Source organism: Polyodon spathula, chromosome 23 (assembly GCF_017654505.1).
Source record: "Polyodon spathula isolate WHYD16114869_AA chromosome 23, ASM1765450v1, whole genome shotgun sequence".
Taxonomy (NCBI): domain Eukaryota; kingdom Metazoa; phylum Chordata; class Actinopteri; order Acipenseriformes; family Polyodontidae; genus Polyodon; species Polyodon spathula.
The window spans coordinates 21,622,049-21,638,061 of NC_054556.1; the positions used below are offsets into that span (position 1 = coordinate 21,622,049).

A 16,013-nucleotide genomic window follows, 5' to 3' on the forward strand; every position below is an offset into this window, starting at 1 on the left:
CTGCAGCTGTACGAAACTCAATTACCTTACAAGCCAGTCTCTGCCTTTATAGAGTTTTATAAAATTGTATTTGCTGTGCTGTTCTTTTTAATTAGAAAACATTGTATTTATTTACAATCCAATGGTGCAATGAACACAGCACTATATAGGCCTTTAACTTTTACAAGGAACTAAGAATGTACAAGAAAACTTACCACTGAGATACAATGAATCCCAGTGTAATATCCATTCGTAGGATACTGGTACTGATGGTATTGAAATGTGTTTATTACATTGTGATAATGTTGCTATGTTAAACGATTCAAGAGATTTACACCTCTCTCTCTCTCTCTCTCTCTCTCTCTCTCTCACTCTCTCCTCCAGTCACACCTTACGTGTTTTCCAGCAATCTTTCTGTTCTGAACTGTGGTACGATCATTAACAAGAACACTGCGTCCACTGCTGCTCTTTCCTCATATTAACTACAGATGGTTGAACAAGTACTATTTTTGGTTGCTTTCCAATTTAATCCAGCTATTTTTTTTCTTGCATGTCACTAAAGGCGTAAAAGCGTGAGTGTTCACATTTTTGTCAACTTAACTTTTGGTTAATGCCTTCTGTTGCTTAATGTTTTATAGTTATTGCCACAGAGTTTATGCTTCATTAATTACAAGTTTCATATTCATTCTAAAAGTAAAAAGAAAGTGAAGAGAAAGCTGATCTATTAGTCGGACTGAGGTAAACTACAAAAGTAAACATTACTCCTTCAATCTCCTTTTAAAATCTGGTTACCATGGCAGCTTGACAGATATGGCGTCTCTTGTTTTCAATGTGTGTTTGTAAGACTACAAGCCCCAATTCCGCATTATCACTGTCTAGAATGATGCTTTGATAGCCCCCTCCCTCTGCCAGCTGCTGCATATCAATCTGGAGAAACTGAAGTAAAAGCAAACCAGACAGGCTTTGCAATGAAATCTTACTGGTAAAAAAAAAAAAAAAAAAAAAACCAAGCACCCTCTTTTGTAAACAGCCAGCCACTCTCATCAAGAAGCATTAATGAACATGTTTCACTACATTTTCATAAAAGTTTGACATGCATTATCATGGGATATGTTATTCCTGGGCCCAGCGTTTCAGATGCACATTTTAAAAATGAATGGCGCTGTGTATCCGTTTTGTACTAATGGTTTTTGGAAGAGATGAGTAAAAGCTTTTAGGTTCAAGACAGCTGTTGAAAAATGACTGTAAGGGAGCGGAAACAGAAGATGATTCTGCACAGTTTTTTTGGACAATACTTTGCTTTGATCATATTACAATACATATCAAGAGCGCTAACTATAGCTTCATTGAAAGTATTTTGATAAATCTGCAAGTGTACCTTTAGAGAAGCACTATTTGAAGTACATATACATAACAAAAATAATTCCAGTAAATCCTCCATACCTAATATCTATTGCCATCGATACTCAGAGCAGGTGGGGCTCGCAGTTTTGAAAGGTCATATTGTAACATGATGTGAATGGAATTGGTAAGGCTGTTTAGTCCTGGCACTTAGGAATCTACAGGCAAGCTCAAAAGAAAGCCAGGTAAAGGTAGATTTAGGGAAAAATGATCAGGAGCAACATCAAGGAGAGCCACTCATAAGGACTGCAAACTGTATCAGATATAATGATGTAAAATCGCAATTAAAATGCCATTTGAGCTCTCGGTGGCAGGTGTACAGGATACACTGCAACAGTGCTGCAAAGCCAGCTAGGATTTCTGCTTGGAGGGAACTCAAAGGTGAGAGAAGTGCTTTCTAATTAAAGCTTGGTTGATAACTACAAAGTAGAAACAGCCTATGAATATGGATCAGCAGAAGCAAGGCTGATAAATGGATTTCTGCAGCGCACTTAATGTTTTGAAACACCGACTGTAACAATTGAAGGGTGTTTATACTACAGCTGGAGTCGCGATCAATTAAACGAGAGGCATTTGAGATGACCTTAGTCACATTTTACTGTTTCTAAATGAAAAGAAAAAGAAAGAAATCACATCACATTATGATTAAATGTTAAATACATAATTTAAAAGTCAATTTTTTTTATTCTTAAGAAAATGAATTGCAGTTTTTTTTGTTATTTCTACATGAAATGAAAAAAGAATGAAATCCCATCTTATCACAAGGTTGCGATGTCGACACGCCAACTTTGTTTGCAACAGCAGCCCATGAAAGCAGAGGAGACTCCATCAGCTCCTTCAAGAGTTCAACGTGGTTTACGGAGTTTACACAAAGTCACAGTGTAATCATGTACTCACATACTCGCTGCACTGCACTACTTGAACCTTGCTCTGAAAAGCGATCTCCATTCATCATTTGTATATATACTGTACCTCAATTAAGCACAGTGGTGTCCCAATTAAACTGCATAAATATCACTGGGAAGAACTGTCTCCCAGTTGTATCCCACTTAAGCAGAAATCCTGTTTATCAGTATCCAGATTAGGTCGTGCCGACTGTACCATGATGTAAGCAGTACAATATTCTTAGGAGATCTTTTTCACTCTTGTACAATACTACAATGCACCACTTGTTCCCAATTGTACAACCTTATCAAAAAGCATCCCAATATAAAATAATGAGTGATGCTGGACCGTTAGTTCTCATCCAGTCTTTGCTGTAGCATGGCACATCACCACATTTTCACAGCTATTGTTACTCACACCTCTACTCATCAATATCAACAACACAGGCTTCTACACACTTTACAATGAGAGACAAGCTTTGGAGGGTTTATAAGCTATGAAGGAACAATTTCACAGTATCCTTCAAAAGCAATTTCAAATCTCTGACACTTTTGGCAGGCAGAACAGATGTAAGACCTAGGATGAATAGGTTAAAAAAAAGAGACATCCAACACAAAAACAGATCCGTATAGGAGAAGTATAGAATCGGGCATGAAGGCAATTTAAGACTAAAGCTCCTTTTACAAAACTACAGGGGCTACAGCTGTTGAACTCTTATCAAAGCATGAAGTGTCAACATCAAGATGTGTGCTGCCTAGCTTCAGTCCATGCATCAAAGCTACAATGTAAATGTGGATAAAACAAGCCGGTCCTTTTTCTCAATGGCCATGCCATTGCATTTTCCTTTTCAGATTTATTTTCCTTGACAGTTTCCTGATGCAATCCACTTACTGTTACCATAGTAGCTCTACAAAGGTGCTTTGTCTCATCAGATTTATCACTGCAGCTTTACCAACTTCATAAATAACACTAGGTGTGCTTTTTTAATTCAAATCTGACATGGCTCACTAATCCCAGAGACAGCATTATAAATGAACACACAACAAGGATGCCAACATTATTCTAACATTGTGAATCCAATTTAAGAGCAAAGTGTCTCAGGTAGCAATAAGCACATTGCATTTTGTTCTTTATATTCCATTACTTGGGAGGTTTTGTATTGGCACTAAAACATTCGAAATCGGCTCAGCTAGTGTTACTGTTGTTCTGGCCCAAAGACTCAATGAACATCTATCCTTGCTGAAAGAAATATTCCATTTAAAATGTCTTAATAATGTCATGATAAAGTAAACAGATTTTTTAATTGATCCTTCTACTTATTGGGATCTATTCAATTGATCTAAAACCGTGGTTTGTCTCACTACCATCAATGTGTACCATGGTTATTAATATCAAACATGCATGCAAGTCTCTATAGTTAATTTCAGTCTGTAAAAATACTGAAAATGTCAGTGACAGTCTTTTTAGTGATTCAAAGGAACTATATTCACCGTCGCTTAGATGCCACCTTGAGTCCCATTAATAAGCAAGCCGAAATGTAGCGTTCATAACACTGTTATAACTGGTAACACATACACAAAACATGTTATTAAAAATGCTGCTCTGAAATTAAATAAACCCAATTTCCACTTACCTCTTTGGTTTTGTCCAGAGCTTTTAAGATTGCGATATTCAACTTCTCCAAAGCAGACAGAACATCGAGGTACTCCCCAAGGTGTTCAGAGAAGTAATCTGAAATAGAAGCAGCATGCTCGATTTCTTTTGATTGGTTTGATTGCCATGTACACAGAATTAAAGCTTGCAAATAACAGCTCTGTAAAACGAGCAGCTGCTTAAACAAGAAGACCCAGCAGCAAAAAGGTTTCTTCGTTTCAAAAACTTTTCAGCTACGTGAGGCTGGAGCCTTAGGAAAATAAATAAACAATATCCACAAGGAAATGTTCTTTAGGCTACACACTGGGGAATAAGAGTGACATTGGGAATTAATGTTTTCTCTGACACAAAGCCCTGAACCTGAGCAGCTCTGAGCTGGTAGCTGCATGGTTTTTTTTCTTAATTTGGTTTAGCTGTTTACCCACACTGAAAGAAATTGTACTCTATCTGTACCAAGAATGAATGTGCTGGTGGAATTGTATTTTGCCATGAGCATTTATAACTGGTTCAACCGTACAAGGACTGCTTTATACAGGTAAATGAGGAACACTGTATATACATATTCTCAATCGACTAGCCTAGTGTTACTTGCCCACTGTTACTGAAGGAAATGTCATAAAAATAACAATGTTTTACTAATATATTATACAAACATTTATCAGTATTGAAATAAAAGGGAGCTGTGAATGTATACATACTGGACATACAATGCTTCAAACAGAAATGCATAAAAAGGAAATATGGACTCTGTTAGGTCAAATAGGTTAAAAAAAGGGATTAGCTTGGAGATTGCAGCCATCCTGATGCAAAGAGAAGCATCAAGTAGCTTAGAGTCAAGAGCAGAGTAAAGCCAGGACTGAAATCAACTTGAAATCAACCAGCCTCAGCAAGGGGTGATCCTGCCTGGATAATCAGCCTGTCAAGGCATAGCACCATCTCTGGAGAGCAAGGCCTACAGTAATGCCATCTTCAGAAATTGTCGCAGGTGTAGGCCTGCCACTTAATAAATACGTTTGCTGCTTGGTCTAACATGGTCAGACAGCCACCAGACAATCTTTGACAGCCACTACTGGCATCCATAACTATTAGAAATACCAAAACAAACTAAGAAAAACGAATGATAAACATTAGTAAAAAAAAGTGTTTTTCCTTCCTTCTAAGTTCCAAGTGGTAAAGTGGTCATTTAGCAGTGCCAAATAGTACAATAACTGTCATGTTACTATAACCCTTGTCCACGATTAGCAGCAGCAGCTTTGTAGCTTTACTAGTTAGTTCCTTACACAGTGTTCCCCTGATGAGAGTGTCCCGTTGACCTGCTGAGCCATCAAGCTACTGGGTACATTTATCTATATCTCATTCAAAGGAATGACTCATTCAGTGCTGAGACCGAAAAGAAAAGGTGTGTTTCAGATTAATTAGTTCTGAGGCTCAGGCTCGTTTACAGTTAGAAATTGATTGCACAAAAATCAGCGCTAATTGGATTGGTATTACAAGTGGACTAATTGACTGCAGGTGGTACTAATTAATTGGCTTGTGTAGACATGTAGAAAAAAATAAGATTAATAATTTTTTGAGGCCAAAATAGAAATGGGTTTAATTTATGCATAATTTTTTTTAATATTTTTTTTATTAATCAGACACAACTTCAAAACACTCATATAGGACAGTCTAAGAAAAAACTTACAAGAAACTAAGGGGTTGATTTGATCGATCTATACACTGTCAGAATAAACCCTAGATAGAGACCAACTATCCTTGTTTATCCTGAGATTAAACATTGATGCCACACCAGAGTACTCGCTGGATTATAAAATACTCCAAAAATCGCAGTGGGGTATAAACTGATCAATACAACCCATAAGTCAAATAGACAAATATTATTGCTAATGGTGCTTTGTTAAGAAGGCCTGGGACTCAGCTGGTGTGACTCTGATAAGCAGGGCTTGTATGTTTGCTTTTATATTGACCAGTTTCTCCCTGCTACAGCGACTTCAGTGAAACGAAGAGAAGGCAGAAAATGGGTCAAAACATCACAAAGGAAAATAGTGCACACTTACCACACAGCTTCTCCGTGTCCAGATTGCTGAAAAGGAAACAGACATTAAAAGAAAAATTTAATGAATTGAATCTGTGGATTTTTTAAGGACTCAAGTCTGCTACCAGCTTTCCGAAGGTAACCTTACTTTGAAAGGAAGGCCAAGAAGTCTGTGTGTAAAATCCTCCTGAGGGGCCCTAATGAGTTCCAGAGATGGCAAATCAAGATTTCAGGTGGTAATGCTTGGTGGTGTAAGGTATTAACATAACAGCTTTTGTCTTTTATCAGCCAAAGGGGAAGGAAAGTACTGACTTTGTACCCAAACTGTTTTATATACCCTGGGACAACTTGTGGTCTAAATGGGAATATGTCGAATAACAGAAGAATGTTCTTTGACATTTGTTTTATACTATCAGAATACTCCCTTTCATAGTGTTCACACACATTGATTGCTTTCTTGGTGGAAACCTGTTTACAGCTGAACTGACCTATAGCACTTAGATCAGTTCAGCTGTAAACTGAAATCAGTCTGGGGTCAAAGTTAGGACTTCCACATAAGCCTATTGTTATGTTGAGATACAAAACACTTACGTGTTCAAACCAGGGCTTTCTGAAGTTTTTTTTTTTTTTTTTTTTTTTTTTTTAGACAACCTAGAAAACTCACTTTTTGAGTTCAAAGCATGGAAACTGTATATGGAAACTACAGAGCAGGTACACAAAACAGGAGGCAGAGGTGGAAGCAAGCAGGAGAAAACTATTAAACCTTTGGAGCCTCCTACTCCTGGATTACAGCTGCCAAGAGTGGGGTGGGCTGACTGACAAAGGTTAAATTGACTTTTGTTTCTGATTGTCTTAATTGTAATGCAGGATGCAACCACTGTCTGACTCCTTGTCACTAAGTATTGCTGATCCTCAGAATGTCTTGCTCACAGGGGACGCCTAAGAGCCAACCCCTGCCAGGCTCTGGTACAGCGCGTGCTGGCAGCAGAGAGGAATGTCAGCATCTTTTCTGTCTTTGAAGGGCAATGACTTTAATACTTGTAGAAGGTTATATTTATCTTGAACTTGTGTTAGGCCTTAGACTAGTAGGCTCTTCTACACAGAATATGAAAGTTAAAATAAATACAATCACTTGTATGTAAAAGTATTTTGTTCTCAGAAAAATACACAAATAAATATGCTCAAGATATATTTGGTTTTCTGAGGGAATTGCCTCACATATTGTACTGTGTCCAACGCTGATTTGTAGCCAGGGTGCTAGGGTCAATCATTGGTTTTCTTTCAAGCATGCTTGAAGCTCACAGGACCTCAGTTCTAAATCTCACTGGAGCCCATTTATTGGTCACCCATGCTTTTATGAACAATAAAAGTACCCTGGTCATCCGTGCATCGTTTTAAATCAGTGTTTTGTGCAAATAAGTCAACGTTTAGTGTATTGTGCATAGACGTGATCTCCCAAGCAACACCACATTGAATAGCTATCTTAACCAGGATTGCACTTGAAAAACAATGGGCATAATCATAAGGCCTGGGTTGTGAATGGGCTGTATGATAATGGTTTGTCTAAAGTGATAGCAGCAGGAGAAGGATTGCAATCCACAGCACCTCTCACACAATGAGAGAAACTGTACAGGCCAAAAGATGGATGCTTTCTATTTAAAACACCTCTGACAGCTGGCAATGGAGAAATGCAAGTGTTCTCGTAGCTCTGAGCCTGCTGGCTTGTGTGAACGGATGAATGGGGAGATGCCAGTAAGCTCTCAAGCATGTTGTGTAATTAACACCCGAGGAAGGAAGGACAAGATCGCTTGTCAAGACACAGAGATGGTCAGTGAGCAACCTTCCTCTCTCGAAAGACTGTTCTTTTAATTAAAAAAAAAAGGTTTGCAAATCTTTCCTGCAGCGTCGTTTTCATCCTTATATGGTGTTGGGTGTATGTCTTTAACTTGATTTCTGGCATGAAAAACAATAAAAGCAATTCAGTTAGGGTTGGATCAGCACTTACTTGGTATGACGTCTGTCAATTGTGTAGAACAACTCATGCAGTTCCTCAGAGCTGAGGATCCCATCAGAAAAATATGTCTTAAATTCCTCAAAGGACAACTTCCCATCATCTAGAACAAAAAAGCAAATAGATACAGTATATGTATATTTATACATAAGTTGCAATAAATGAAAGAAAATAGTGTATTTGCTTAAATACAGGTTGTATGGTCATACAGGGGTCTAACTATCTCCAGCATGTCGTACTGTATTTACTCAAAAGTTGCACTTTTTAAAGGTTCGCATTTGGGGGGAGCAACTTGGATTTGAGGGCAACTTGGATTCAGGGTTTTTCAATTAGGGGACCAATTTACATTTGCACATGTCAATTATTGTGGCATGCTTGAACAAGAGCTACTGCACAGAGTAATGCACACTACAGTAATTACTCAAGAGCTGCTATAAGGAATAATGCATACTACTGTAATTACTCTTCAAACAGAACCGCTATATTAAAATGGCTAAGGGTTGAACTTCACGATCATTTTAAAATGCAGCTTTAAAAGAAAAGTCATCTTGTTCGCTGAGGGGAAACCGTGCAACAGAACGTGAATTTGAGGCAGAAAGTCACGTTGGCCAAATTAAACAAAGGGAGACAATAAAACTGACTGAAATAAAGTTAAAGGTAATCTACCCTTTTCCAGCTACCATATACTGCAAGGACTGCCGTACATATTTTCTTATCCCATTTGTAATACAGTTGGTGACAAACTCTTTAATATATGGTAATACAGTGTTTGACTTCAGGGGCGACTTAAATCTGAGTACATGCATAATTTGGCTGACAGAGCTCAAATGATAATATTAGTTTCTAGTGCATATCCGGTAAAGACAGTCATCTACATTCATACAGTGTTTTCAAGAACATAATTGTCTATGCAGATGTGATGTCATGAGGTTAAACAATTAAAAATCTAATACTTTGTTAAGTCAGTTCATTTGTATCCAAGTCGATAGCAGCTGCCTGCTTCTTTTTAATATTAGCAGATATACTTTTTTTTTTAATCTCTTAGTTTTAAAACCAACCCAAGCGGTATAAAATTGACCACTCTCCTCCCATTTTATTTCCATGGTAACATATGTTTTCAGAATTACATCAAGCACAAGCTATTTTCTATCATGGTATGAATCAATATGGTGGACGTTCTGCCACCATCTGTTTTTTCCTGTCGCTTTACCAAATACAAATCTCCCAGGAACTATGTTGCTATTGGTAACCAACTCTGGAGAACTACCTTTCTGTGGCTGTGTTCCTGACGTCTAAAAGTTATTTAAAATTATTTAAATAAAAATAATAATCTAATGAAAATCTATTTAAATTTCCAGTGCTCCTAAATCTTGTTCAGTTTTAAATAATGATTTCTTAGTTTTTTTCTATTTCGCCATCGCAGTTTTATCAAAACAAATTTCCTCTCTCTTTGAAACTTACCTACCACCGCAACCTGTCTCCTCTTGAGTAATATCCCTTAACATGCGCAACACGGTATAATTATTTCCACTCATTCAACCAGCCTTATTTTATCCTGCCCAACTACGCGTTGTGATCTTATAAAGTTAACAACACACTCAGTTAGCAGTGATATCATGATCCAGGACCACCACACTTTGGTCCCCAGGAGTTGTGACGCTGACAGCTTATCAGGATGCAGGCTGTCAGCCTGAACATAACAAGGTGGTCATTTGTGTCAGTGAGACTTTCGATGAGTTTGTTGTTTCCAGCGGTTTTGTCGTTAAGCTCTTGACGCAAATGAATCAGTGCTGGAAATGCAGGAGGGAAGTCTTCTCTGTGTGGTGAAAGAAACAACAACGATACTCGTTTTGTCCTACCTGTCACTTGCATGGTGCGAAAAGAGCAATGCTAAAAAAAAAAAAATCAATGCCGTTTCACGGATATTCATTTTCCTCCAGAGAAACTCGGCAACCAGCAGTGATGTGTGCCAGCAGTGACAACGCTGTGGGCTCATGGGGTTCACCTTTTGCAACAACATCAACAAAAAACACTGCCAAAGATCTTGCCCAAAATTTCTGACATATCAGCAATCACAACTGTTAAATTTCAAATACTGTAGCTACTAAATGTAATAAATGCCATGAATGCAAGGTGAAGGATGGCAATGAACTAGCTGTCATTCATGGCCAAGGGAGAGTCTCAACCACTAAAAAGGAGAGCTTGTTTGCACAAGAGAGTTTTTAATCTCACCTCCCCCAACCAGGGTCACACTCAGTGATAACAGTGTATCACACAATAATGGTCATAAAAGAACCACACATCATGAAAGTAATGCAGTGGGAAATATATAAAACGTAATATAAAGCTTGTGATATTTCATGGAGGAAGTCTATAGTATCATTGATAAGTTCCAAGTACATCGCATTTATTAATTGGTCAACTTACAAGCCAATTACCATTATGTTCCCATCAACCTATAAGGTATACAACCCTACTTCGCAAACTTAGTCCTGCCATGCCTTCGAATTACCACCTCCTCCCCATTCACCACTATCTCTTCCCCAACCACCACCAACCCCCCCAACCACCACCACCACCCCATCTTGGAAAACCTACAGAAACAGTTGAAATACACTGCTATTAGCTTGAATGGATGAGATGACAAGAGGCTTCACAATGATATTAAAGAATATCAATGCACTGCCCTTCATGCAAATGCATCCACTGATATTGAATGTGGCACTATTGTATAAATATGTTTATACAGAGCTGTGTTGTATTATTGATTTCTATGTGTTTGTACAGGGCAGGCATTTGGGAGTGCATACTTATTTCTGTACTGTATACTCATTTTCAGAAAAGAATTAAAACATTGTCAAATGAACTTGGCTAAATCAGGTTGAAAAATGATCAAAGCTCTCTAACATCTGCTCAGATGAAATGATTTACCTTTGAAATTGGTGTTCAGACCTTTGATCAATCACCTGAATGCTTGTCTTTCTGCTATGGGCAAAGTAAATGTTTTTATTGTTAGTGGCAAAAAAACAAGTTGCATTGAAAAGCAATTCCCATTCATTCTGTCTCGTGGAGAATTCCATCCTGAGATCCAAGCAGATTTTATAAGGAGAAACCTCTTCTTAACAGAATGTAGAATCAACATGTACCATACAAGAGCAAGCGAATTAACTTGTGTCAATTTGAGGTCCCAGATTTTATTAAACTAATTAGATCTTCTTGTATTGTTCAGCACAGCGCATTCTGTGTAAAGATTTTACACTTTCCTGTTCAATAAGGATGGAGATGAGATTCACGAACGTAGAAAGCTCTGGAAATTGGATACTCAATACTTAAAGATGTCAAATAAGAAAAAATAACAAGAGCAGAAGATTATTCAACATAAAACCGCACTGTGAACCTTCAGTATATAAGTAAATTCAATATTATACATAAAAAGGGATTTAGTGGGTTTCTAGAGTCACCAAATTGAACATGAAGGACTGCACACTGTGTCAGTAGGGGTAAGAAATCTAATCAAAGCCTAGTAAAGGACTCAGTAACCTGCAAAAAACAGCTCTGAATTTGAAAGAAAACTGCTTCTCACTCACTGTTGCTTTACATTAGCTTAGCCTAGTGCTACAGGTTCTGCAAAAAATAGTACATGACTGTTTTGATGTTTATTCACAGAACTGTGAAGCATATTATTAGATGTTGTTTGCTGTCATTCTCAGTGGTTCTGAGTTCTTTTGCTCTGAGATTGAGTTCTCATTGTTCTCTAAATCTGTCTTCACGTGGCTTCCTTTGAGCTCAGAACAGTCGTCCTCGCTTAAAGCAGGTGACAGTTTTAATTGCAGAGCTGTCACATTGTAACTTGAATGACGACACTTGGGATTCACAAGACAAGCTCAAAGGAGCTCAACAGCAGACTGAGAGAAAACTGACAATAACCCAGAACTACTGAGCATGCTTGCAAACACCATAGAAAGAGCATAGGGTAGCGTAAAAACAAAAAAAACAGGTAGTGAACAGTGTTACTGCTCCCAAAAGGCATTCTTCTACCTACTGTATTATTTAGATTGGATAAACTGGGAGTTTGGAAGTACAGAGGTTATATTCTTACACATCTGTCTAAATAAAAGCTCCCTTCAGCCATTTTGCTCTCTGATGTACAGAATTCTATTCTGTATGCAGAATAGTAAGTCATTCTCCAACTGCAAAAACGCGCTTGAAAAATAAATACATACATAAATACCCTCCCATGTAAACACACAAACTTCATTTATTGGAGGAGCAACCTCTACCAAGTTTCTAAAAATCACAAATGAAGTGATAGTTGCCCTTTACGTGTGGATGATGGAAAACTGTTAATGTTATATCCCTGATCTTTGGAATAACAGGGTCAGAGGCATATTGTCACAGTGCAATATGTGAGAATACTATTATTATTGAATCAACTGTGTGGCTGTAATGCAGCAGGCTCTTGTAAACTATTAGTGTCAACGAATTCCCATGTATCTGGCTGCATGTTGCCTAAAAGGGATTGTACTGTACTACCTTTCCTCATTGAAATCATTATCTCAAACATTGGATGTGTACCGAGCTCGTCATTGCCGCTGCCTCCTGAGTTCTACTGTGCATATCCTTGCAATATTTAGTTCAACATAACTGAGTCTGTTTCCTCATTGTTTTCATATGTTCTGGCTCTCGTAATGGGAAATGCGGCTAATAGCCGAATCAGTGACTGTGAGGGGATCCTTTACTGGGATACAGCACCATAGAAATGCTTCTAAAAGGGACCCACTGTGAAAGTCTATGGCTAATATAAGCAGGGTGGGACAAATCACTCCTGGAGGCTATTTTGCCACTTTCAAAACCTGGTGGCCAAGTGAACTTTTATGGTGGCCAACATTTTCAAATGGGGACAATATGAGTATATTTTGCACACATGTTGCTTTTGCATGCTTTGTTTTCATGTAATGGGTGTTTTTTTTTTTTTTTAATTATCTTTCAATTATGGGAGGAGAACTATATACAATCGAGGTGCCAGAGAACTAACTCCATCAAACTCCAGGGAACTATATACAATAAATACCAGGGAACTCTTGACATTAAATGCCAGGGAACTATTTTCTGTGTGCATAAAATGCCAGTGAGGAACGTATATGCATAAAATGCCAGGAAATAGACTTATATTAATCAAATGCCAGGGAAGACAACTATATAAAAAATCCAGGGAAGTGAACACAGTTCTTTATTTTTCAATTACTGGCTAAAATACTAACATTCTTTTAGCTCCTCCTAATCAGCAGCAGCACAGATACCTCAGCATACCTTTCGTCCCTTATTGATGTTGGGGTGAGGGGAGCCTACCTGCTTCTAAAGTTTTTTAGTTTCTTAATTTTGGCAATAGCCGCCTCTTCCGAACTACAGACAGCGCAGAATGAATTTCCGTTCTACCCTAATTTGACTGGCTGGTGGAAACAAGAAAGGGGGTCTGGTTCCACAAAAGGATTAGCTCTGTGAGATCAACAGGGTGATGCAGATTCTGACAGTTAAGCAGAAAGCCTTTATTACAGAACCAAAGTTCTGTTGCATATCCTGTAAATCCTTAGTGGCGACTTAAGATATTTTTTTACCAGTGGCGATGGTAAAATCTACTGGCCATACTAAAATTGAAGGTCGCATTTGGCAACAAGGTTACCTGATTTGAACCACCCTGAATATAGGTAATAACAGAGAAACAGTAAGGGAAGAGCTGAAAATAGAGATGAAATCAGTAACCATTTTTCCAAATTGAATACCGGACAGGTAATAATCAACAATAATTGATGCATTGAAAGAGAACACTTCATCTTCCTCATGCTTGTGCTAATAAGATATGATTATATACATGAAGCATGAGGTTCCAAATAAGGCATCAAGGTGTTTAATCGATCAATGCATAAATAGTTAACCCTCATAAGGTAACCTGGGATCCATTCGGTCCATGTAGTGTATTGACAAGCCTGACCTTCTCACGTGAATATCACAGGCACCGTAATAGCTAGCTTCCTGATTCAAAGCCCGTTTGAAAGAATTAGAGCTTTCCAATGATGTATTGTATGTCCTGAACAGACGTTCCTAAGTGAAACTACAGCAAAACGAAACTAAGGCTTGAGTCATGTGACATGAGTCAGCTCCTAAGCTTCGTTTGTTGCCTATGACTCGGTCACTTCAACAGATAGTGCTCCAGTTTCAACGTCATTTAAAAGTGCAGGCTTTGCGTTTTCCATTGATCAGGCATGCCTGTATGAGTACTTTCTACCAGCCCCTCATTCAGTGACACACAGCAAATCAGTAGTTGTGTTCAAGTGCCTGTAACTAGGAAGAGCTAGGAACACAGTCAATATACCAAATGAAAGAGGACGCTTGGGGCTTTCCAATGATATCTCATGTGGCACATTCCTAGAATAAACTACATCATCCAGAATACAGTGGTACCTTCACTTGCTAGGGGAGACAGCTGTGCTCATTGGGCGTCATCCATTTTGCATTGCATAAACAACAAATTATACCAAATGATGACTAGAAGTAAAGGAAAAGCAAATTAGTGTTCATATACACATTTTCATTCATTCACTTACTCCAGTTGTTAGTTATATATTGTTTTACTGCCAGGTTACCAGGAAAGTCAGTTTTCCGATGTGTCCTTATGAGGGTTAAAAGCCATGATCAATAATCAAATAACTGTAGCTGAAATCAGTTCAACATGCTGTCTAAAAAATATTAAAAATCTTAACAATACAGCTGAACTCTGTGTAAATCCCAGTCAAAATCCTATTATAATGAAGGGCTTCTATACAAACGTGCTCATATTGCAATATGACTGCTAAAGCCCTGTTACAATGAGTTTGGAAGAAAGAAACAATCACACAGGACTGAAGAAACAGTCAAGGTATTAGTTTCTCTGTTCTATCCAAATCAAATAATCCTGCAGAGCGAATGGCATGCTTTCCTCCGGGGGCCTGAACTTCTTAAAGATCAGAGAGTGTGATTGGTACAGTCTCTCCAAAGTGCTTCATAACTGGAATATCCAAAACACTGACACTGGAAATTACATGTTTTGTATTTCACTACAATTTGGTGAAGATCTGCTGCATTGTATTCCCACTAATGTTTCATTCTCTTAGCAAATTAGCAATGCCAGGGGAAATTCCAATCTATACATATCATGCAAGCCTTTCAAAAAGAAAGCTCTGTCTTTCTTAATCTGTGAAATCTATCCCCTACAGTTATCCCCTAGTGTCACTCCTCCACACATTATTTCAGGATGTAAGCATGCAACCCAACAGAGAATTCAAATAAAACAGTGTTTTGAGCTGATTTCACTAGAATCTGCCCAGAAACAGCCCCAGCAGCCAATCCTGAACATGTGTCTTTCTTTCTTTCTTAGTGATTCCTCTTCAGCAGAGGTGTAATGATACAACACAACAGGACAGCCTTGGTAACCTTGGAAACTGAAGGGCATAACACTGAACACTGCTAGGATTCAAATTCTGAATGTATATGATGCTGTATAGATTTCAAACATTAGCATAAGGAATCCATTCAATATGCAGAATGTTTCAATGTAGCATTATTGTAACAAGACAGTAAAAAAATACCAAAAAGTATTGGAGAATTATTTTGATCTTTGGTTTGATTAGGAAACTACATTCGTCAGAGGTTTTAATTACCTCTTCAAATGATATTTTCCTTGCCACATGCCCTCTGTCAAATTTGCTGGCTCAGTTGAACTGGCTCTTCATTCAACCTCACCAAGGACAAACACTGATGTTGGTCTTCACCATTTGATCTGTCACATTGTATCGGCAGCTCTACTGTCAAATTCTTAGACAGGGAATTGCCTCTCTCAAAAGCTGTCAACAGTAGACATGATGCATTGCAGTTATTGTTTTTTCAGTTTCATGACCCCATCTGTAAATTTGTTTCTTGATCTTAGCTGATGGGCTTGTGCAATGCAGGACTTAAAATTAGAAAGAGGGGCTCCCAGCGTTACACATATAATGTAAAACAAAAGCATGTCTCCAT

At 38.1% G+C, this 16,013-nt stretch overlaps 1 protein-coding gene across 1 annotated transcript in view; it reads right to left on the reverse strand.

The window, feature by feature from the left end:
- Positions 1 to 16,013, reverse strand: part of LOC121297831 (N-terminal EF-hand calcium-binding protein 1-like) — a 31,613-nt gene that overhangs the window by 6,770 nt on the left and 8,830 nt on the right. The window contains exons 3-5 of the mRNA XM_041224349.1: positions 7,959 to 8,067; positions 5,976 to 6,001; positions 3,899 to 3,996 (exon numbers count right to left, since the gene is read on the reverse strand). Of these exons, the coding sequence (XP_041080283.1) occupies positions 3,899 to 3,996; positions 5,976 to 6,001; positions 7,959 to 8,067 (233 nt within the window). The remainder of the gene's footprint in view (positions 1 to 3,898; positions 3,997 to 5,975; positions 6,002 to 7,958; positions 8,068 to 16,013) is intronic.